Source organism: Panonychus citri, unplaced genomic scaffold (genome assembly GCF_014898815.1).
Source record: "Panonychus citri isolate SS breed McGregor unplaced genomic scaffold, ASM1489881v1 Contig00141, whole genome shotgun sequence".
Classification (NCBI taxonomy): Eukaryota; Metazoa; Arthropoda; class Arachnida; order Trombidiformes; family Tetranychidae; genus Panonychus; species Panonychus citri.
In genome coordinates, this window is record NW_026515546.1 from 4,254,219 (window position 1) to 4,279,772 (window position 25,554).

Genomic DNA, 25,554 nt, shown 5'->3' on the forward strand with positions numbered 1-25,554 from the left:
GGTTAACCCACTCCCATAACTATAGTTATAATTTCCTTAATTGTTAACCTCAACAAATCAAATTGATTAGAATCCTAATTAATTGATCTAAATAATTAAGAGATTATAATATCCCAACTTAATTAACCAATAATAATTAATCAAAATCTTAATCTATATCTCAAGATATAATTATAGATGGAATTAACACAATTAACTAATTTTCTTAATTATATTAACCTAAATCTTCATCTTAAGATGACCAAAATTGGTTACAAAAGTAAGAGACCTGATTTTCTTTCTCTATCTTTCTTTTACTTTCTTTTGTTTTTAGGAAGATGTATTGTTGCTACATGTTTATCTTTAGTTCATCTTTATCTTAACCATTTCGGTTAACCATATTTTTCATCATTGTCGAGACATAAGACAAAAAGTTACTTTGTAACAATTGTTTAACCTCATCACTAATGTGATTAATTTGGTTAATTTGATTTAATTGTGTTCCCCCAATTTAATTGTTACCCCTTCCTCATCATTAATTGATTCCCCTTTAAATTGTTACCCCCTTGTTCTTTATTCTAAAAAGAACTAATTTTTCCCTTTGTTCTTTAGTCGTTGTGATTTTCCCAACTATTCAAGTTGATCTTATTTTCTACAACGTACTCTAATTAAAATTTCAATTAAGTTCCATTCAACTCTTAACAGTTAATGTTTAATTGTTACCTTGAATTCTAAAGAATTATCGAGTTTAAATGCAAGTGCTTACATTGAGATCAATAGATCAGTAAGTAAGTGAAGTGACAATCCTAAAAGAATCTTGTATTCGGTAAATTTTGTGGGACCGAAAATCTTCTGTTTCCCTTCCAAGCCTAAAGACTTAATCTGAGTTTCATCTCAATCCATCCGAGTTTCATCTCAATCAATCTGAGTTTCGTCTCAATCTTAATCCATCGATCTAAGTGATCATCTAAACCTCATCATCTCAAATTTTCCCCCACAATAAATTTGTATTCCAATTCCGACAGAATAAGACAAACGTTAAAAGTAAAATTGATTACACAAAGATTTTCATCTACGTGATAATCATCCAAGTAAATTGAGTTAATTCTGAGTAAAATTCAAATCATGATACTTTGGTGCAATTACAAGCCTCTTTTTCAAACGGTCATTAATCCAACTCTAGGTCGTAATGGAAAATAGATTTTGTGGTAAACGGTAAGACCAAAGATCGGTAACCAAAAGCCAGAAAATCGGATCTATTATTAATACTATTCTATTGAAAATCATGTAAAGCAAGAGTAATATTCTGAAATTGCTGAGAAAACTTCATCCATTAACGATTTTAAGCATCCGAATATGGAAATGAATAACCAAGTTTACTCATTATCTCATTTGAATACACGAAAACTGAATGTATACTCACAGTGTGGTTGAAATTTTAGTTTGATAACATAGTTATGATGACTACATGATAATTTCAATGATTAATTTGCTTCAACTCACTGGAAAACATTGATAACATTTACGTTTGTTTAATGGTTGTTAACATGATAATTATCATGAGAAATCATTTCATGTAAAGTTAGTGAGTAAAACAAATGATGATGATGATGATGATAAAACTTATGAGAGAGAAACAAAATGACAACAACATTTAATGATGATAATGGATATAAACTAAGTTCTAGACAGAATTGAAACTACATGCTCATCAGAATTCATGATTAAATCAACTTTCATCATGATCTTCAATGTTTTAGTTTACTGACAGTTGATCACCATCAACAAAACCAATTGAATCTCATATTTGAAGAGAAATTTTTTTCCCTCTTCATTCAAATGAAGAAACTGAATTTCTTGGTAATCAAATTGATAAACTTGTTCAACAATTAAACTTCAACTTTAACATTCACCAAGAAATAGCATTTAATTCATGTTACCTGGTTTTTATCGTGGAGAAAAGTTAATTGAATCTGTAAGTCAGGGGAAAGAGACAATTATCAAAGTTCCTTGAGGGTATGTTCGGTTATTTTTGCAATTAAGAAGATGAACATCATAAGAGTGGGTAGAATATGAGGTTAAAGGTCAAGACTCACCTTCGCGTTTAACGTTTGCCAAGTTTCGATGGAAAACGTGAGAAAAATCGATAAGATAAGCGCCACGGGCCAATCCGAACAAAACGAAAACGATAACATTGATATGCGAGGCTCTAAGAAGCATTTTCATCTCTTTTTAACTTAATATGAATATCGAATCGATTGTATCAGAATCAATTTCGTTGGAGTTGATTGTAATATCGATGAGAGTGTGAGAGGGAGATATGGAAATAATATCGATGATAATTGATTGAGTGATTAACTTTTTATTTCTTCTTTCAGGTTCAATTAGCAAATTAAAGTTTCAATTTGTATTTAAAAATTTCAACTGACACAATAATTTCTTTGGGCACAGAAAATGATTATCTAGTTTATCCAGTTTCAATTTAATCCACAAGTTAATTAGGTGATAACGATGATGAGGATGAAGATGATGGTTGGTTACCTGGTAATGGGAAGAAGCACTGAGGATTCTGATCTTTTTTTGTGACCTTTTCTTTCTCGATTTTGTTAGGAGAGACGAGCGAGACGAAAAGTTGATCAGGACAAAAACAATCGAGAAAACGAACAAAAAACAAAAGTTTCGAACTGTAGATTTAGATTATGATAAAACTCCTTACAAATTTGGATTTACCTTCAGTTATGGATTGAGTTATCAACTTGTAACCGGATATAATGCTATTCAACATGCGCAACGAATACTCAATTCTTGGAGTTGCATCAGTTTCTCATCTGTTCTGGTTACATGGGAAGATTCAACCATCTCCTTCATTTCCACCAACGGATAGTGACATCTACATCTAAAGAATGCTATTAGATTATCGTAAATATTAGAAGATCAATAACTTTTTCTCCGAATTAGTATTTAAAATAGATTATCATTGGTTCATGATTGATTGTGTTTGGTGCTTCTCCTGGTCATTGATTGTCAATTATTAATCATTGGAATATTTTTATTCAGAAGGAATCATGATGTCAATGAGAATCATAATTTAATTATCTTTAATGAATAAAGATGTCACCATGATTAGAATTAAGCTTCTAAGGTAAATGTGATAAGGTAAAAGTCGCCGAATCCATTGGTGAATAATTCGTTGCGCATGAAAATGCTACATTCTAACGATGATGAAGAAAGAGAACTGATGAAATGTATATTTATCGTACAGGTTATCAGAATATACCTTGAATAATATATCAAGATTTTTCTCAGAATTGAAACTTGAGTTGTTTTAGTGAATAATATATATAGAAAATCATTTGAATAGAAGAAGAGAAAAGAAAAAAAGTTATAAATCGTCGAGTCGCCAGAGACTATCTACTCTTTTAAACGAAAAGTTTTATTTTTATTCTGTTGTTCCAAAAGTCATGATAACATTTCGACAGAAAAAATCAACGCTGGAAACTAATTGTTGGCTCATTTTCTTAATTGTTTGGATAGGAACTTCGATTTTATCAAAAGGTGTCGTCGATGCTTATGCATGGAGGAGACCGGGATGTCATCGATTAGGTGAGTGTTTCGTTTCATTTCAAGACCTTTGATTATCTAAAAGATTATCATGTCAATCTTTTTGTCGAAACTTTTTTTTTCTCATCGTCTATAAGGTCACACGAGACGAGTGACTGTTCATGGTTGCGTTGCACTTGACATAACCACGAATGCATGTCGAGGTTATTGTACTTCATTTTCGATTCCATCAACGGAAGACTCACTTTTAATTAATCGTCATCAGGTGATCACTTCGATAGGTGAATGTTGCAACATCATGGAAACGGAAGATGTAAGCAAAGTATTTTTATTCATCTCTTCAATTTATCGATTCATACTTTGAAATTATCTTGTTCAATTGAGTAAAAAAAGACATCAAAAGAAGATGAAAGTTCAATATATTTAAATTAAATTTTCTCCGATAAAATTGAGTGTGAAGTAGGTGAGAGATGAAGAAATGGTTTCCTTTTGAAAGGAATCATTTCCATAAATGAATAAATCTGAACAGAAAAATAAATGTTCAACTGAGAAAAACTTTCCATGAACATTATCACAATATATCATCTCAACTGTCAACTGACCATTTACCTAATAATATACTGACCAGTTACCATTTTTCAGTGGTAATGAACATGATGATTTATCAAATATTCAAGTGATGAACTTTATTCTGTTCATTTAGTTTTTTTATTACATTTCCATCCAGGGAATCAACAAGTTCCGTTATTAGCCCAGTTTTGTTCTGTTAAAAGTTTTTATTATTCACCATTAGAACTTTTTTCTGCTCTGAAATTCAATTTACATAAATCACCATCATGAGTGAAAAAGATTCAATGAGATTTTCATCACATTTATCACCATGGAAATATCTTAACATTATTTAGAAGAGAGAAGAAAAATTTCCAAAATTATTCTGATTGTTTAAAATTTGCCGAAATTCAACAAAAAATTTAAGATTTCAAGGTGATGAATTTACAGGTAAAGTTCATTAACTGTTCTGATTCTGAGAAATTTAAAAATAATCATATCGATAATATCAAGCTAATGATAGACCAGGATAATTATCGTCATTATTATAATCTTGTCAAAGCGAGTTGACAGGTTCGAGTGAAAAGTTGTTAGAACATTTTTTCGGTACAACAAACGTCATGATGATAAATCTTTCCAGCTAATATTTGCATTTGAAATTCTATTCTTTTCCCATGATGTTTGTATCGAATAAAATTTTCCCTTGAAATTGGAAATTAGTATTATCACAAATGAACAGAAGACTCGAAGGTAATAATTTGTCACTTCCTTTTTCCTAAAGAAAAAGTTTCCATTATGTATCAGCATTTGATGTTAGAACATTCCTATTCCTATAAGACTTAAAGCTTTATCGTATATACAATCAGAATTGTCTAAAGTTTAACAATCAAATGAAATTCTAACAAATTTTGATGAAACATTTTTCTCATCCAAAGTCAGCATTTTATTATGTAAAGAATAGAGAATAAATTTAATTAGATTAAACTGATAAACTAGATCGAAAATGTGTAAACTTTACCTAGTTTTTTTTACTAAATTGTTGATTCAGTTGAAATTATCAAAAACTTCATAAGAAAATCTAATTAACGGGAAGATAAACAACCGAATAGAAGTTTGAAAGTTTTAGTTGATCAAAAGCTAATTAGTATTAATACTTCGAGGTGGATACAAACGAGCAGAATAAGATGAAGTTATCGAAGAGTTAAAAGCCAATTTGGGTCATAACTCGAAAGAAGCTCTAAATTAGAACTTCTAATGGTTCTTTAGACTGAATAGAAGATATTAACATAGAGTCGATGTTTGTTCGATTATATTGAGAAACAATTATCGAGCACAGGCTGAAAACGAATAAAAAAATTTCCAAATGCTAAGTTCGTGAGTCGAAACACTTAAAGCTACAGGTTGAATGATGAAATAATAACTACACTAACCTAGATAAAAGGAGCTTCATGTTTCCGCTGGAATAATTTTCCCCATAATTCAACTCATCGATTCATCAAAATATAGAGAATTGCGTTTCTCTCCCATGGTAAATGTTTCATAACATTTCCCCTAGTGCCTTGATATATTGTTTCAATTTTCTTTCTCTCTCATCTTCATCTTCTTCTCAGTCAAAATGTTGAAACTTTTTGGGTTCACTTATTGTTGTCGAATTTTTTGTTCTAACTGTGAATCGAACAAAAAATTCTGTTGTAAAATCTTTCCAACTTTGCTTTTGTTTTCTATCAAAAGTATAAAAAAAAAACATAATTGAATTGATCGCATGCTACCTGAAGTTTAATCATTTTGTTCAATCGTTGAAAGTGTAAATTCAACAGGAAGGAAAAGATGAGAAGGTGATGATGAAAATTTGACAAAAGAAATCAAATCTTACACTCTGTTGAACATTCTGTTAATCAATCATATTGAACAAGAAATAAAATGCACAACTGTTGATACGTATTATCAGTTAACAGCAACGATAAATTAAATATCGAACCGATCAATTTTGAACATAACCAGCAAACTATTAGTTCAATGGATTAACTGAATAAACAATCAGTTAAAAATCCAATAAGTATAATTTTCTGATCGTATTGATTTTGCCCTCTTTTCTTCAATAGGTTGTGGCTCGAGTTTGGTGTCGAGATGGTATGAAAACGTTCACCTTTAAATCAGCTAAGAGCTGTGGGTGTTTCCATTGTAAGAAAGAGTGAATCTAATGTATAATTAAATTGTCTCATCATCATCATCATCAAAGAATTTAATCAAATCTTCATCTGCATCTTCATCATCAAGAGTATTTTCCCTTTGTTCAATGTTCATTGTTCTGTGTTAACTCTTGTATATCACTTTTCACCTTTCAACTTAACCTTCTCATCGAAACCATTGGATTGTAAGATTAGAATAAGAAAAATATAATCAACATAAATTCATCATCATCATCATGAGAATGAATTTTATTGTTTCCGATTCTATTCATCATCATCATCATCATCATCGTCATCTTTCGTGTCTAAATCGTTTCAATGAGCTGATTTTTCCAGTGATGTTTATCATTTTTATTCATTCTATCCTGAAACCTATTATCACAATCACCATGAAAAACTTCATTGTTAGTATTAAAGTAATCATGTTATTGTAATATTCATGTACTTCACGTTATATCATATTAACCAAGTTTACATTTTATCAACTCGTCTATTCATTATATATACTTTTTGTTTTCTCTTTCAATTTTCTTATTCACACTTTTCCATCATCAACACTTAACATTCATTTATCATGATAATCATGATGAAAACATTACAATTCAAATGATTGCATTTGTATGACTTTTATTTTTCCATCCCAACTCATATATACATATCAACACAATGAATAATTATATCATCATGTTAAACATGCTAAAAATAACTTCATCTTAACTATGTATCATGAATGTAATTAAAAAGATGATGAGCATCTACATTTCAATAGTATTTATTAAATGTTGGATCTTTTTGAACCTTCAATCTGAGGAAAATGTTTTTCGCTGGAAATACATGTATTAATAATAATAAAAGTTTTATCACTAATTAAAGTTGTCTCATTTTTTTATATCGTCTTTTGATTTAGAAAATATCAAATGAATGAAATAAGTAAAAGACAATACAGTGAGTTTCTGGTTAATTGTTTTAGTTCACCTTCAGTGTCACAGTGTCACTTTCTTTTCTTCGATTTCTCTAAAAATCATCTCTCTCTCTCTCTCTCTCTCTCTCTCTCTCTCTCTCTCTCTCTCTCTCTCTCTCTCTCTCTCTCTCTCTCTCTCTCTGCTGTAGTCCAGTGGTTAGCAACGAGGGTAAGCCTTTACATTGGCCTTACTAACTCTGTGGCTCCGCGTTTGACTTCTGACAGAGGCGAGTACTGATGCTATGATCCAGCATTGGGGAGAGAAGCCTCTGGCGTGGGATTAGGCCCCTAAGAATAGCCTCTCACCCCTACCCCCGGGACCTGTAGTTTAAACTATATACAGCCGATTGAGTACGTCGGCTAAAATAGTCGGGTAGGTGAATACGCGAAAGCGTGGAAGAAGCCGAGCTCCCCAACTAGTAGGGAAGCCCCGACGGCCGAAACAGCCATTGAAAAACAATTTCTCTCTTCCTCTCCCCTTCTGTCTTTTCCTCATCTTTTTACGATGATATTCAGTCTCAAACAATATTCACTTGGTATATGGGCAAGATACAAACCCGATTTTAAAGTTTCCTTATTCAAAATAAGCCACAAGAAAGGCAGTTATTCGATTCCTCGAAAACTGTCCGTTCAATTTTGAATCTAATGACGCCAATCGGTAGACAAAATGTGTAAATTTTGTTTGGCATGATTAAAAATATGACCACAAAACTCAAATTTCAACGATGGCCTTTCAAAGTCGGAAATGTGGTACATTTGGATGCAAAGAATTTCGCGGTAAATTTTTCCGGCCATTCAAAAGTTCAGATTTTATTGTGTAGATCTTGCTAATTTGCTTTTTGATCTGACATGTCGTTCAGGAGTAATTATTATTCAAAGATGCGAACTTGATTCATTGCCTCCCATGCAAAAAGTTTTGACTTTTTTGATCGTCATAAAATCAAGCCCTAGTAAATTTCCGATGTTCCGATTTCCGACGATCGAAAATTGAACGAACAGTTTTCAAGAAATCGGCTCTCAAAAGTGGAACTGGTTGGTTGTTACGCCCTGTATATGCTGATATTATTAAAGTATCATCTAAGATGGATGTCTGTTACATCGAGAATCACATTTACCATTAGTGTTTCGTTTTCTGGATACAATTCTAAAAGAGTATTCAGAAATTTCAGTGAAATACATGAATAACATGAATGTAATACTAATGATTCCTATGAAATGAATGCTACAGAATAAGTTTTCTTTTACTATCAACTGCTAACCATAGTAAGTATCTCACAATATAGTAATAATATTGGTATATTAATACATAAATAAGACTATTGATTACCAAACAAGAAATTATCTATCTTTCATAACAATAATAGCAATGTAACTTTAATTATGAATATTAATTAGATTGATTCTCAAAATAACAACTATTAATAATTAGTTTACTCTCTGATTGAGATAAAATCAAAACTCTTCTTGTAACTGTTATATCGTAATGATTGGGATAATCTTTATTATCATGATTCTAATTATGATACAGAATCAAAAATAGAGCAAAATGATTTAATTAACAATGAATTACAAGTAACGATTAATATACCGGTGGAAATGTTAATTGTTCAATGATTAACTTATTATTCCTGATGCATATTTTCATATAAATAAATTATCTAAATACGATTATCATTATTGCTCATGGTTCTTTGCTCATTAATTAATAGTAACCATCAAATTATTAGCAATTAGAAGATTCGTTGATAAATTAATTAACTGATTTTCAATCTTAAGTTTTTCTGTCCACTACAATCAAACAATTTGTTCAGCTCAATATCGTTGCCACCAAATTGTCCTTCAAATGTTTGGTGACTTTGACTGAGATAAGTTTCCAACTGAATTTATTTATTAATTATCATTCTATCTCCTGATCACATATAATAAGAATAAAGTTTTCTATTAGTTGAACTTGCAGTTTATTAATGGAAACGGAAATTTAATTATCTCATTTCCTGTATTCAGTTTTAATGATACTATTGACACTTATTATTATTATTATTATCATTATAAGTTTATTAAGGTTATAGACTCAATTTACTGTTTGAATTTAATATACAACGATTAACTCTTTAAATTGTAATAGATAATTAGTTTAATTGTCATAATGTTAGTTTACATTGAAAATATTGTTATCATTTTGCAAGTTGATTCAGAAAAAGTTAATAGTAATTCATTTTCAATCGTATCAAATATTTGTCCTATTAATTTGATCCTAATTATTACAGAGATTTTATCAATTACGATGATACAGTGTAGCTTTGATGATAATAATGATGAGGATGATGATGATGATGATAAAATAGTTATCTCATTACCACCCACTTGATCCCACAATCATTTAGTTTATATAAGGTTAAATTTGATTCCAACGTGAGATTTTAAATTGAATTAAACTTTACAATTTAGTTTGATTACGTTTCTAACTTGATTGAAATTTTCATGGTTTTATGGTTTCATGGTTTAGTAAATATTATTATGTCGATTATTATTAATGATAATAGCTAAAGGTTAATCATCAACATTATTATTATCAATACAAGACTTTAATTGTGTTTAGTTAATTTAAACATTCCAGATATTTAAACTGCAACATTTTCAATATCATTTCAATGGCTTTTCAAAAGTATTCAGAAATTCATTGATAATTCAAACTTACCGATTCTTAATCAATCAATCAGCATCAGCTAATTACTAACCTGTGCTTAAAATATAAATAATTACATAATAAATATAAAAAGAAGATCAAATTGGTCCAATGGACACAATTTAAATTCTCTAATCATCCTTATCAAATTCTGAAATTTCGGAAATTCTAATATTTTCCAATAAAAAGTTATCAATTTAAATAAACCAAGTCTCTTAATTTTATTATTATAATGCCAAAGTATTAATGATCTAATAATGATTCATAATCTTATTGATAATTTTTGATTGTTTCTCATTTGATACTTGGAATGATTTGAGATCACATGAAACCAATTAATTGAGCTTAATTATTACTTTAATCACGTTTAGTTGATAATTAATATGTATTAATTATCGAGTAGGTTATTATATCGAATGATAATAATTATCTATGTTAATTGAGATCTCATTGAGTTAACTTTTCTTTTTAAGGTGTGGTCACTAATCTTTTACATGTGAATCAGAATTTCAATTAGTATTGAGATAATTAATATCACGATTTTCTTAATGATGTTAATTAGTCTCAAATAATATTCATGAAGTTGATGTTCAAGATACGAAACCGATTGTAAAGTTTCCCGAATTTCTGATTGGTGAATGAGCTACAAGAAAAGTAGTTCGTCGATAAAGTTGACATGCTTATGATTAGTTTAAGATGAAAGTTCTGAGCAAAAAATATGAGAAAAGATTTTTTTTTTCTGCAAATGATTCACTTTATTGCGATTTGTGTGTATTTATATATTGATAATTTTAGTATTTAAGATGAAGATGCTCAAGTTTAATGGATGAATATCATGATGATAAAGGTTACAAAGGTTTAGCATGATGAAAGTAAACAGGGAGGAGAAACAAACAAGATACAATAAGAAGAGGAAATTAATATATTATATTTATAATCTCGATTGGTGTTAAAAACTATAACGATAATTGCACAAAATTTAAATACAATGTTTAAGTATCATGAGCATCGTTACAGTTGATTAGCAGAGGGAAAAATTTATTATTTATTGTTCATGATGATAATCAATTGGTGCTCATAATTTCAATATTTTTACTATTCAATTGCTTTATTATTTTCATTTGTATTTTCATTTGTGGTTCAGTCAATTACAATCGTATTCAATGTTATCAATGTTTTGTTACAATGTATTCTCATTTTGTATTTCACAAGTGACCAGAATTACTCAGTCTGATGGTGAGATTGATGATAAGGTGATGAAGTTTTTTTTCTCAATTGTTTCAAGTTAATTCTGAAAGTTTGAGCTCTCGAAAGCAGAATTGAAAATCTTCCAAATTTCCAATTTCATCTTCATCTTGAGATTTACCTTTACTTTCATATACTGATGGAGACTATGATGATGATTATGATTTCAATAATTGTGATGATGGTTTGATAAAAGATGTTCAAGTGAATAATTGTTTCTCTATCTGTTGATTATTTACCGTTGTTTGGAAACAAGCGAAGCAAAAAAAGTGTCTTTTCAATTACATCTCATTGATTGATGATCTTATCAAATACCTTCCGATGGCATCAACACCTTCACAACTAGCGATTGATGAATCACAACGTTGGCAACTACAACTAACTGCATCTACGTATTTGTAAACCTTTAAGGAATGATGAACTCCTCTATCACAATTGAGTAATAATGCGCTTCGAACCTGTCGTCGATTATGAATACAAAGTGGATGCCAGGATAATTTATAAGGGAATTTATAATCTGCAATCTGTGTTGGTGAAAAAAGAAAAAAAGAGAAAAAGAACGATTATTTTGAACCTTTTCGAACAGGTAATAACATGGAGAGAAAATGAATAAAATGTTACATAAAATTTTTCTCTTCTTATCGAATACTTAATGATCAAAAGTTCTGTTCAATTCATTTTTCTCTTGAATGAATAACCAATGAATAATTTATTCCCTTACTTATTCATTTTTACTACTTCTCTCTCTCTCTCTCAGCATTCATCATGTTTCACCATTTGAACATTTAATATCTATTTCAACGTGATAATAAATTGTCCCAACAAATCAAAAGGAATCAAATTTGTTTGTAAACAAAGTAAAAGATTGCAAGTCATTTCCTTTTCCTGTCTAAGAATTTTCCTCATCAATTGCATCTTAATGATAGTATTTTGTTGATATTTTCCTTACGATAAACTGATGATTGCTGATGAATTTATGAAGTTAATTATTCACCTGTTATTATCAGTCCATAATCTTATTCCAGAAAATATAAACACGGATTCATGAGCAATTTGATAATCTCGTAGGTGTTTAAATTCATTAAATGATTGATCTGAAGCTGAATTCAGGAGTAACTCAGAGGTTTACAATAAACTCATTTTCTTTCCCTGAGAAAAGTGTCATCAAAGTTCATCTATCATTCAAAATTTCATCTTCCTTTCCTCGAAGATTCATATTTCTTATTAAATCCATAGCAACTAATATTACATGAAGGTGTACAATTTGTTGATTACAATTGATTCGTGGAGATAATTGAGTCGAAATTGTTTCACACTCTGAATTGCAGGGCCTGAAATTTGAATCACTACAAAAGTATTCATACCCTGACATAAAAAAGATACACTGAATAATATCTGTTTCTCATCAGAATTTGAAAAATTTACTTGCATGAATCATTCATGATTCTTATGATAAACTGAATACCATAAATTTATCAAAATTCATCAAAATCTTATCAGATTAATGTTTCATTGTTTTCTCTTTAGGAATTCATCATGATAATATTTATCTCCTTCCATCATGATTACAGTTACATTTATGATTCATTTCAAATGTGTAAATAAACTTTTACCTGTCTCACTTTACTCTATCCATTCAATAACTGAATACTTTCTAGTTATTTAAACCAAAGCACAGAATTGATCATATTTAAGATTGACTTGATTTCCATGGTGATTTTGAAAGTTATTTAACTTATATTCACATCAAGCAACCAGCACCAAAAGTTATGAAACATGTACAAATTACTTAACTATTAATACTTATTCAGTCCCATGAACACCCAAAACTATCTCCTGGTCCACCAACATTTCTCACAAATTTATTATCACATTGATAATCTTATAATAAAATGGAAAAAAAGTTCCGAGACTATTCAAACAACCGTTCTTCATTATTTTCTTTGGCATTCTGGATAATATCCCAGTTATTCAATTCTTTTCTCGTATTCTCTGAGTTCAAGTATCAAAATAAAGAATGATTCTCTCTCAATTTCATCATCATTTTTTCATCTCTACTTTGTTTGTTGTTATCAAAGTATATATTTACTATCATCTAGAATATTGGATAATAATATGATAATAGTTTACATGATAGTTCCATGTGGTAAATATGCATGATGAGGTTAAAAAAAGTTACTATCATGTATTTCATCGTGGTAATAATGTAATACAATTTATTGATGAACTTTTTATACAAACATGATGATTAACTATTCGGTTGTGTGTTAATGCTGATGAAACACACAAATGATTAACAAATTATCATACTGATTATAATTCACAAATTTTTAATCAATGTTACATTGAGAGATAGTATATCTTAATTTAGATAGTGAAGATGATTATGGAGACACTTATAAGAGAGATAAAGATGAAGATGAAAAAATCAAAACAAAGGGGCATATCAAAATCTGCCCGTGCACAAAAAAAGTTTTTGGTGATTTTTTCTGACTCAACTTTTTATGCTAAATTCAAAAATGACATCGAATTTTCGCTATCGCTTTTACTTTTTAAGATATTTCCATTTTTTCATAGAACTGCTGCAAGTGCGATTGAAAGTGTTTCAGGCCTTAATGGTAGCCGCATAAGATGTCAAGTTGACTCAGATTTATTTTCTTATCATGAATAAATTGAAAACCTGAGCTGATTAGACCACGAAATGGACCGACTTAATGTTTGCATATTCTTGATAACTAGCTGCTATGAAGAAGGTCTTAAAGCAGTGAGATAAGATAAGAAATCGATTCAGTTTTTTTTGCTGATTAAGAATCTATCATGACAGCTGGTTAAAAAACCCGCAAAGTCAGTTAAGTAGATAGAATAGTCCTAGCAGTAAATATGCTACGCATTAATAAAAATCCATGCTTTAAACGCAGCGTGTCAAGTTTAGTTCAGAAAGTTTTACTTTGTCCAATTTTGGCGATGGGCAATTTTCCTATTCTTTTTGATGTCCTCCTTTGTAGTGAAAATGAGATTGTCTTGTGTTTCAACACAGGTCAAAGGTTAGAACTTGATGTGCAATCAATGTGAGATTCAGTTTCTGTGCAAGATTAAGACTGATGATTGATCTTGTAACAGGTTCGATTTAGAGATGAACAATTTAATGAACAATTTAACTTATATTTAAACTTTGAACAAAACTTTTATTATTGGTTAACTTTTATATAACTTTTAATTGTAGATTACATTTAAATTGTACAATTGGGGGGAAAAGAAAGAAAAAGAGAAAGAGAGAAAGAGAGAGAGAAAAGTAAACTTCTTCACTGAAGTTATCCTTTTCTATTCAAGATTTTAAGACTTAATGAATTTTTATTTTTTCATCAATTTCTTTTATATCAAATGGAGAAAGAGAAGGAAGGAGTAGAAAAGAAAGAGAAGGAGTGTCTTGATAAACTCGACCAGGTGGATAAACTTGTTTATCCACCTGGTACCGTCATCATCATTATTACCAGACCACTTTTCCCCCTCTCTCTCTCCCTTCTTCCTCACTCATTCATCTCTTTGTCCTCATCTTCATCCTCCATTTTCCTTTTTTTTGCCAGTTGGCGTTACGCTGAACTCTAATCTGGTTGCGTTTATAGTTATTTTGTCGAGTTTTGTTGTTTTGTTTTGATGAGATAATCTCATCATCATCAATTTAATTTTAATTGTTTCCTCAGAAAAAACCCAAAGTTGGAAAAAACAACTAATTATTTCTTTTTCCGGTAATAAACAATAAATTTTATCACAGATCTGAATCAAATTAACCTTGATGGTACTATTTCTTATTATGATCTATTGACTGACGACAGCTTTCGTATTATAAACTTTTCTATCTTAGAATATGAAATTGAGGCCATTTTTCTTTCGAAAAGTTCTCGTCTTGTCAGGTCACAGTCAAGAATTTATTTAAGTAAACTAAACTGACTCTAGCACATAGCAATAGTTCTATAGCTAAACTTGAGCTGTTTTTTGATAACTATTTTGCTTGACCTTCTACAGCGAGTGATTTGATTCTATGCGTTTAACTTTGGTCGCTTATAATTTTTGAACCAGATATCGGAGACCAAAAATGGGTGAATATCTCACAAACCTTAAGTTTTAGACACAAATTTGTAAAAGTTATAAGAAAGTAAATATAGAGATGAGTCCAAAAAAACTTAGCTTTTTTTCTAAGACGTAAGGAGCTGTTAAGAAAAAGCCTCTTCCAGCACATACACACACTCCAGCACATCAAACTCTGGAACAAATTAACACTCCAGATTAAAGTTTTCTCACCAATTCAGGAAACAATACCAACATTCGTTGACCATATATTCGAATATTTCAGGGTCAACTTTTCGGTGGCAAATTTAAATTTCATAAAATAAGTATAAAAGAGGATGAGCTGTACAGTAGTCAGCTCATTTGATACGATGTCGCTCACAAAAGATAACATGATTTTACGAATCATCATTTTCATAATTATAACAGTCATTTTACTACTAGTATTACGTGCAATATTTTTTGATAATATGTTGGGCCACCAAATGCTGGTTAACTTTCAGGTCGTTTCACAATTATTACAAATTTGCTACAGGCAAAATAAAAACTCAATTTAATCTTATTTAGATTTCGGTAACACCGTTACTGATCTTTAATTTTGTATAATTGAAGTCAATTACATGAAGATAATTGTTCGATATGATAACCGATAATTCTAAGTACTTTGTTGCTTTGTCTCTACAAACTTTGGTAACAGTTATCTATTTATTCATCTAATAGCATTACAAATATCAAGTCTGACCAAATAAATCTGGCCTAATTATTGTATTGATAATATAGTTTCAATATGGTCAATATGACCAATAGACATCAAAGTCGATAATGCAAATCAAAAGAAAAAGTCCAATGCTCAACGAAAGAAAAAGTTCAATGCTCAAGTTATACGAACTGAAAATGGTGTGCTGCTAGTTTTTGCATCAGGAAAAATCACAGCTACATGATTCAAAAGTCTACCTATGACAATTCTGACATTAATGGAAACGTTTCTGATCACGAAATAACATCCATCAGTATATCTAATATAACAGCATCAAGTTATAATTCAGTAAGGTTCAATACTGAAAAACTGAAACAGTCTTATTGAAAAAAGATACAAGTTACGAACCTGAATTATTCCCACCAATATATACAAAACTAAATGGACTCACAACCATGTACTTCCATACTGTATCAATTGTCGTCGTTGAAGCGAAAAGTATCGAACACTCAAAAATTCTATGGACCAATTGTTGGAACAAGTAACACAAATAGATAAATTGTTCAATGAAGAGGCACAAAAAATGAGGCTCTCCACAGAGAAAATGATCAATTAAGATCAATGTTAAAATTTGTAGTAATCACAATTTAAAAATAAGAATTTCAAAGTAGAAGAATAGTGATACCACAACGAAGGTTGATTTTCAATTAGTTTTATTGTAAATTCAAATATGAGAAAGAATAAGTTCTTCTATCGAAGAGAATATTTCAACTCTCCTTTTCCACTTGGACCTTTGCTTTAAATAGGAGAAAAGTTAATTATAACTAATCTGGAGAAAAGTCAGAGATTAGGATTAAGATTGGCATGAGAACTTAGAATGAGATTTGAGAAAGGATTTAGAAGTAGCCTCAAGGTCAAGGCAAGAGTAAATATGGATTTAGAGTTAGGAATTATAATTAATGGAAAGAAATAGTAAATATGTGAAAAAAGATTAAGAAGTCTAATTGGCAAGCATACACGGTGTTTACACCGTGTAAAGATTTTTGATAATCGTGTACGATTCGCGTATGCGATGTGAAAGTGACTTCAGTGCCATCTATGGGAAATTAATAACTGGAAGTATTCACGGTGTGAAAACACTGTGTATGGTTGTCACAAAATTGATACAGAGAAAAGAAAATTTTTTTTGTGTTTACGATAAAATTAAAGGAAGGTGATGAAGGTAAAGAAGAGATGAGCTTCTTAAGCTGGGTGATGGAAAAGATGAAAAAAGAATTTTCCATTAACCCTGAGAAATTTTAGGAAAACCCTAAAGGGCTTTAAACATATTGATTTCTATTTTAAAATTCATTAAAATTCATTAATTTCATTAAATTAAACTTTTTAAAACTAACAAATTTGCCGCCAAAAAAATTCATTAAAAAATTCATTAAAAAATTTCACTCTTAAACTGATCTGCAGTGTTTTTTGTGCTAGAGTTTTATATGCTGGAGTGTGAGTTTCGTGCTGGAATAGGCCTTTACTTAACTACTGTAAGGTTCTCGAGAAATCGAGATCAAAGTTGTGCAATCTTAACATGAATTTCGCCCCAGTTCGAGTGTGGAAACGGAAAGTTAAGTACTTAGTTTCAAAGGAGTCTACTTTTCATCTCTCGATATTTTATAGTGCTTGTAAGCAGAAGTATTATAATGATCCAATTTGGACGATCCAATGATTCAGAAGTTATAAGCTCCCAAAGTTGTAGTTTTATAACATTGTTGCTCTCGAATTATCTTAACTGCATGAGTTATATTCAAAATAAAAACCGAAATTGCTGAAATTAGTTCAATTCAAATCTTTTTTTAATCGAAAGTCTCATCATAATGTACCTATTCCTAAACTCAAACTGACCAAATAATGGTCACTTATTGTTACCTAGCCAGTGGTAATGAGCACAGTAGTGCAATTCAACAGATTTAGTGATATTAATCAACCATTAAGCCAAATTACAACCTTAATCATACCATTTTCGGAATCAAATCAAAGATGAAAATAGCTATCATTATCATGATTACCTGTATTTGTTAAAGCTCAGGTAACAAAAATTGAATGAATAATGTTAACAGTATGTAAACCTGATGATAAAAGGTAATCATTAAAAGGTAACGGTAAAAATTATTATCATTATTGTTAATTTACTGTCTTAAAGTAATTGGATTAAAATCACCAGAAAAATCTTATTCAAGTTAATTGAATAAATGATTGTGCTGATTATCATGTAACACTGTTTAATAAAAGGATAAGTATATTAATCAAAAGTAAATATATTTATTAGCATTTAGTAAATGATTAACAAAACTTTCTCAAAAGTTTTCTCAATGTTATCTTATCTCTTGGTGAGTTCAGGGTGAAAATTTTTGCAGGCAAAGGTGAGAATTCATTGTTAAATGTCATTGTATGCTAATTCCTTTTCCTTGTAAATTCATTTACAGTTGATTAATAAATTGAATATTGAACTGATTGATTGACACTTAATCAGCGTGTTGAAAGATTCTGAATATGTTTGATATTTTCACCATGTAAATAATCATTTGTTCAGGATGAAAGTTCTGATAATCTCATTTTTCATTCTTCTTTTTCTGTTGAAAGTTTTTTCCTTCTTCCTTTGTGTTCATGATTAACCTTCCAATAGGTTTACTTTTATCACCATGAAACTATTAAGAAAACTCTGAGTCTGATTAACATGATGTTTATTCAGAGATAATATTTTTCTGTCTACAGAGTTTTACATCACCTGATAAAACTCAAATTCTGAGGTAAACTTTTACATGGGAAAAGATTGAAATGTGATAATAATACAATCAAATCTAATTCTCTATCATTATCTTGATTAAAGTTGACAAATTGGGTCAATTTAATGACTCCAATTAATTGTCTCTGTCTATCAACCAGAAATTGGTAATTGTTATTTATTTATTTTTTTCAGTGGAAAAGTTCATTCAAAAGTTTATCATGAACACTGAATAGATTCATCATCTATTATTTGATCATCTTCTTGATGGAAACTTTTTTTTCCGCTAACAATAATAATCTACTTTAAATTCAATAGTAATTGTGATGAGATGGAGAAAAAAATTTCCACAATTTATCTTCTCTCCTAATCATTTCATGTGATTCAATTTAATTGTGATTATTATCATGGAATCGTAATGATGAAATTAAAGGAAATAAAAATCATGATAAGTAAACAGGTAATTTGAATCTCAAGTTTTCATGATGAATACCATGAAAATGATAACTGTAATCGAGAGGATTTTTTATCCATTCATCCTTTTGATTATGATTATCTCATGAAGTTCAGATTATAATCAGTTAATTAAATAATATGAAAGTAAATCAATGAAAATCAAGTCAAAGGTTTACGATTGTGATTGAGTTTTTGAATGATGGTAAAAAAAAGATGAACATGATCAATCAGGAGATTGAATTTAACCACTGATTGTGATCAATTATTTGATCGGTAGTTGGGAATGAAATAACCAGGTTACTGATTACTGATCAATTCTGTTGCCCTGTTTATTCATGGTGAATATAAATTCTAATAAATTCTGATAAATTTTAATATTTGCTCCTTATGATTGAGAATATGCAAAAAATGAAATAAATAATTTATCATTTTTCACTCATCAGGGTGACGAAAGTGAATTTATTAATCTGTATTCATGATGAAACTTCAGCTTTACATATTGAGAATTGAAAATACTAACGAAAAGTTATCAATATTAATGATTGACATTAATCACAATCTAATAAGCGATTAAGGGTTTGGGAGTTTAATTTATTTTTAGTTGTAAGTGTAAAGTTGAAAAAAATAAAGTTCCGAAAGCTGAGTAACGATAATATGAAGATAAAAATCAACTAGAGATTTCAGGATGAATCTTTTTTTTTCTGTAGAAAATTTTTCTCTCCAGTCTATTGAACAGTTTCAATTTCTTACCTCACTTGAATCGCATCGTCCCCAACAGGACATTGCAGTGACCAGTCCCCAGCATTTACGACCAAGGCTATCGCTTCTAGAGGCATTAAAGGTGAACTCTCGTCTATGACACTCAAGAGTTGAACTTAAGTCAACATTTTTTGTCTTTTGTAGTCTATTGGTTTTTGTTAAATAATTAACCTGATTGTTATCATGGGTCACTGATGTTGATGATGAAGGTGATGCATATGATGATGATGCTGATGCTGATGGCTCAGATTCTGATGAGATTGTTTCTAATTCAGATGGAGAAGATAAAACTGATTTATAAGATGATAAAGATGATAATCTCTCTGGCGATGATGATGATGATGATGATTTGGATGATACAGGATACAAAGATGATGAAGATGATGAAGATGGTCCAAATAATTGAAACACTATCAATAATAACGGTAAAAGTGATGAGAGTAACATTTTCTCCTTCCTTTGATTGTTTGAGTATCTTTTCAATGGGAAATTGTGTCAATGATGATAATCTTGTTCCTCTTATCTTCCTACGGATGATATTCCTCAAGGTATTCACCGTTAATTGTTAATTTGTTTCTCTCTCTGTGTCTTTTATTTGGTGATTACGTTTTCCAGAATGAAGATTATGATGTTACCTGAGATTTTATTGTCTTTCGGGGTCTTTTTTTTTCTTCTCGTTAATACACTTAAACTGGTGGAAACTTATGAAGATTTAGATGATGATGATGATGAATTTATTGTATCTTGTATCTTCCTCTCACCCCCAACTCCCACTCTCTCTCAGCCTCTTTCTCTATTTTCTTAGAAAAATTCTGAGAGGTTATCGTTTCAATGGGAATTTCCTATTAAATTGAAGGTAAATTTTTGCTCCTCCTTGAAAACCTTTCAATCTAGTTAACTAATTAGTTAGATCACTTGAAGATGATTAGGATGCTGGTGATGATATTTATTATTTTACCGTAGGAAGTAATTAAACATATACACTTATTGTTGCTCCTTGGATAATGATTAAATCAATGTTTCCAGTTTTATTGTGACTAATTAAGGAAACAAATGAAAAATAAAATAAAAACAAGAAAAAGTAATTAAATTACTTCATCGAAATTAACAATTTTCTTCACATACAGAATCAAAACAATTCTAAAAATAGATTCAAATATGATTAACAAGGTTTATATTTAAATATATTCGCCATGTAGATGAACAAGTTAATTTCTTACGAAATCTCAATGCTAATTATTGATTGTTATTTACTATTGAAGATACTGACCAGAATTGTTAGTTTTGAAGAGAAAAATTCAAACGAATTAATCTAAATTGTATGTGTGTGAGTATATTAGTTGATCAGAACTTCTCAAACATTAACTCTGAGAATTTCAATCTATCTCAATGAAAGTATCATGATAATAAGAGTTAAAGTCAATCTACCAAAGATATTGATAATAACGTTGATTTTTTTCTGTCTTTATCTGTTCAGAATTTATCCTTAATTTCATTCATTTTCATGATATTGATATTTGCTGATAATTCATGTTTTCCTGTCGAAATCCCTTTGGTAGGTAAAAGTGACTGTGACTGATAAGTTATCAGTTTATGGAAACGATTTCAATGGCCAAATAATTACTCAGAATAAGATGAACATGATTCCGAAAACATTATCATGTATATTCATACATGAATCAAATGTATCTTTATATAAATACGATTAATATCAAAAGATGTTGATATTATTATTATTTACCATGTTGATTGAGCTCAACCCAATCAGGTCATTGGGTAAGATAAGAACAGGGAACAAAAAAAAACGTTCTGATAATCAACCAGGATAATCATGATTAACCATGCGACTTGTTGATCAATGAAAATTTTGATTAATTCTGGAGTTGGACTAGTTTAATATTCAATTGACTATAAAAGCAATTTTCTACTTCTTCATCAATCTAGTCATAACTTTCTGATTTGAAATATCACAGAAAACCAAATGTTACTAAGGAAAAGTTCAATTCCAGTAGGAAGTGGGCTGAAAATTTTGGTATTCATTCATTTACCATGATAAACATGAATTCAATGAATTTCGTATTTTATGATAATATACAAAATTCACCTTTAAGGCTTTTGATATATTTTCTTGTAGTATAACTGCAGAATCATCATGTTTATCAATTCAAATGAATTCTCATGCCTGAAAGGATTGCCAATCCAAATATACAAAAAAATTACAACATGAACAATCAAAACAATCAACTAACAAGTTAAATAAATGTACAAACATCAACCACCTAATTATCATGAATGTTACCTGAACAATGAATAATAATCAAGTTGATGGTGTTTACAGGGTAAAGTTTTTATTTTTCTGCTTTTCTTTTTATGTATATTATTATTTACCAATCAAAGTACAATTTTCTATGAGTGTTTAATCAACAATCAGCAATCAAATTTGCGTAAAGGTCAAGTTTAATTGTTAAGCTTGTGAAGAGTAAAATTTGTTAAATTGTTCAATCAGTATGAGGAAACTAAATATTACAAACATATACTAATGAAGGTGATAAGGAAAATGATAATAAAGTTCTGGATCATCAAAATTATTAGATATTAATTGTTGGTCAGTTTAACGTGACTTTTGCCCAACACAATTTACTGGACAATCAATGAATCCTTACCAATTATTTGTAAGCTTGACAACCATTGACCTTATTTGATATTAAATTTGATGGGTTTCATCATCATCTTTTCATCACCATGATGATAATCATTCATATTCAATATTGTTACCTGGATGATATATATAAATATACCTGTTGAAATCATAGTATTTTTTTTTATTGAGTTTCAACCATGAGATTTATGAATGAAACTATTGAGGTGAAAAAGTATCACAATTGTTAATCACAATTAAACCTTATCAATTTTAGTTGATTGATTTGTTTTGTTTTTTTTTTCATCTATTCTTTGCCATCTAAATGGTGATGATGGATAAATTTAACTTTTACCTGTAACAATTTAGTTAATTGTGGCTCTTTAATATTTTCTTAGTGGTTCATTTTAATCATGAAATAACAATCTATTGAAACAATCAATCACTCCAAGACAATTACTATCAATATAACAATTGAATTTGTAGTTTTTTTGTTATAACGGTAAAACTTGTTGATTAATTGTCACCGTTGAAACAAAAAAAAACTTCAACACTTAACTTGATTACTTTAGTTTTGTATTGGTTAATATTGCTAATGGAGATTAAATTGTCTCAATAATCAAATTGCTAATCGTTGATTAGGATGATACATTTAAGTGTCACTTTAATTATAATCTGTAAGGCAGAAATTGTTACAATTGATTAGTTTAACTTTTCCACAATTCTAATTTCTCAATCAAGCAAAATTGTCTTTAATTGGTAGTGACTTTCTATTCTTGATTAATTAATTAGTTTCATTGGCAATTTACATATTAAACCTGACAAGAGTAATCAGCTTGTTAATTATTGTATAGATTATGATTAGTTTAATTATTGTAATACTTGAAAGTTAATCAACTATTATATTAGGTAAACAACTAAGTAATGGCCAAAATTTTTTCGAGCTTACATTTGGCTTGATTGTTAGAAAACTTTAGATTTTTGATTAATAAATTTAGTATAATTAGAGAGGTTAGATAATAAGCTTTAACATGATACATAAATGATCATTTTAGGATGATTAGTTTAATTACAATTTAATTTTATCTAAAGTGATAAATTTTGTTTTCGATCTTTTTTATTCGGAGGTCATTTTTTCGATGAATATTGAACTTTCGAAGATTAAAATTAAAACAAAATATTCTTTGGATTTTTGAGCTACTATTGGATAAATTTGAACAATTAAAACGATCAAGTTCAAATTTTATTTAAATTTAATCAAAAAATCATTTACCATTGATTTTCCATAAAGAGCCGATTTTCATGAAGTTCTTGATTTAGAATCAATTTTCATGTAAAAATCTCCATAGACAATGTCTCTTCAATGGTAAATGATTTTTTGATTAAATTTAAATAAAATTTGAACTTGATCGTTTTAATTGTTCAAATTATCAATAGTAGCTCAAAATCAAAGAATATTTTGTTTTAATTTTAATTCGAAAGTTCAATATTCATCGAAAAATGACCTCCGAATAAAAAGATCGAAAACAAAATTCTATCACTTAGATAAAATTAAATTGTAATTAAACTAATCATCCTAAAATGATCATTTATGTATCATGTTAAAGCTTATTATCTAACCTCTCTAATTATACTAAATTTATTAATCAAAAATCTAAAGTTTTCTAACAATCAAGCCAAATGTAAGCTCGAAAAAATTTTGGCCATTACTTAGTTGTTTACCTAATAAATATTGAGAGACAAGAAAACAAAAGTTAATCATTCAAAGTCAATAAAAGTCGGTTCATGTTTTGACAATTAATTATTAACAATTAAAGACTCCAAGGTAAATATTAGTTATTGTTACTAATTATTGAAACAAATTGATCAACTAAATTGTCACAGTTAATTAATTGTTACTCTTGAGGGAAAACATGAGTTGGATTAATTGTTGACAATGAACAAATCACAATATAAATCCTGAGGATTTAGATTAAAGTGGTTAATCATATTATTGTAACAATTTAAATGTATCAAAGAAACAATTGATTGGTTATGTTGATGGTTAATCACAATTAAGACAAATGGAAAATCAATCGATGAATTTACTGATTAACTTTTTTATAGGATTGATTCTGATCAGTTGATAATATTCATGGACGATAATGATCAATATAGATCTAGATTAATATGGACCAACAATTAACTAAATCAGTTGATTAAATTGACTACATGATAATTTGAGGTTAATGAAAAATTAATTGTAATTTAATTGATTGTTATTCATATTGTTGAACAGGAGAGACAAGAAAAAAATAACAATCAATATTAATTGTTTATTAAACGATAATAATAATAATTACCTTTCGATTGAGATTATTAATTTCAATGATGAATAATCAATTAAATTGTTGTCCAAGTCCAAAACACAACAATTAACCAACGAAAAGAAATTGAATTAAACAAGTTAAATGAAATTAAAAAGGAAAAACTTTTCTTTTTATCCTTTAATTGGTCAATAGATTAAATTTAATTGTCCACTCGATGAAAAAAGTGAAAGGTGAAAATAGTGATAACAATTAGTTAATTGTTCCAAGTGTTGATAATTACACAGAAACATAACATGGAAAGTTAATCAAGATAAAGTTGATACTCTTAATTGTGATGATGAAACTTTTTCTTTTCATTTGGAAAATTTTCTACTAATTGTTGACTCGTTTAATTAACTTAAATTTGTTGTTTCCAATTAGAATTTTAAAAAAAAACTTTTCTTCCGTAACTGAATATTAATATTACCATGATATTCATTGTCATCTAATGTTTAGTTTGTAACTGTTAAAATCGTTGTTAGTTAATCACATGCGCAGCAATTTAACTTTCGTTGATCATGATTAGTAAACACTTTCGTTAAGGCGATTACTCAATGGAAAAACTTTTTCGTCTCTACTTCAATCGAAGACGAAACAATTTTATCAATAGAGAAACTTTTTTTTCATTTTCGAAACAAAATTAACCAATCA

At 29.1% G+C, this 25,554-nt stretch overlaps 3 protein-coding genes across 3 annotated transcripts in view; 1 reads left to right on the top strand and 2 right to left on the bottom strand.

Annotated features, from left to right (window-relative positions):
• LOC128395810 (IDLSRF-like peptide) overlaps nt 1-2,755 on the bottom strand; it is a 48,455-nt gene extending 45,700 nt beyond the window's left edge. Inside the window, exon 1 of the mRNA XM_053356294.1 lies at nt 2,076-2,755. Within this exon, the coding sequence (XP_053212269.1) occupies nt 2,076-2,205 (130 nt within the window). The 5' untranslated portion in view covers nt 2,206-2,755. The remainder of the gene's footprint in view (nt 1-2,075) is intronic.
• A 457-nt stretch (nt 2,756-3,212) lies between these two features.
• Nucleotides 3,213-7,153, top strand: LOC128395062 (thyrostimulin alpha-2 subunit-like). Its single transcript, XM_053355443.1, has 3 exons — nt 3,213-3,582; nt 3,678-3,853; nt 6,192-7,153. Exons 1-3 carry the CDS (start codon nt 3,441-3,443, stop codon nt 6,282-6,284), a joined length of 411 nt encoding a protein of 136 aa, XP_053211418.1. The 5' UTR covers nt 3,213-3,440; the 3' UTR covers nt 6,285-7,153.
• Nucleotides 7,154-10,666: 3,513 nt separating this feature from the next.
• LOC128395263 (uncharacterized) lies at nt 10,667-25,504 on the bottom strand. Its single transcript, XM_053355668.1, has 3 exons — nt 24,898-25,504; nt 19,909-20,954; nt 10,667-11,694 (listed from the first exon to the last, which is right to left on the bottom strand). Exons 2-3 carry the CDS (start codon nt 20,362-20,364, stop codon nt 11,452-11,454), a joined length of 699 nt encoding a protein of 232 aa, XP_053211643.1. The 5' UTR covers nt 20,365-20,954; nt 24,898-25,504; the 3' UTR covers nt 10,667-11,451.
• Between the last annotated feature and the right edge of the window lie 50 nt (nt 25,505-25,554).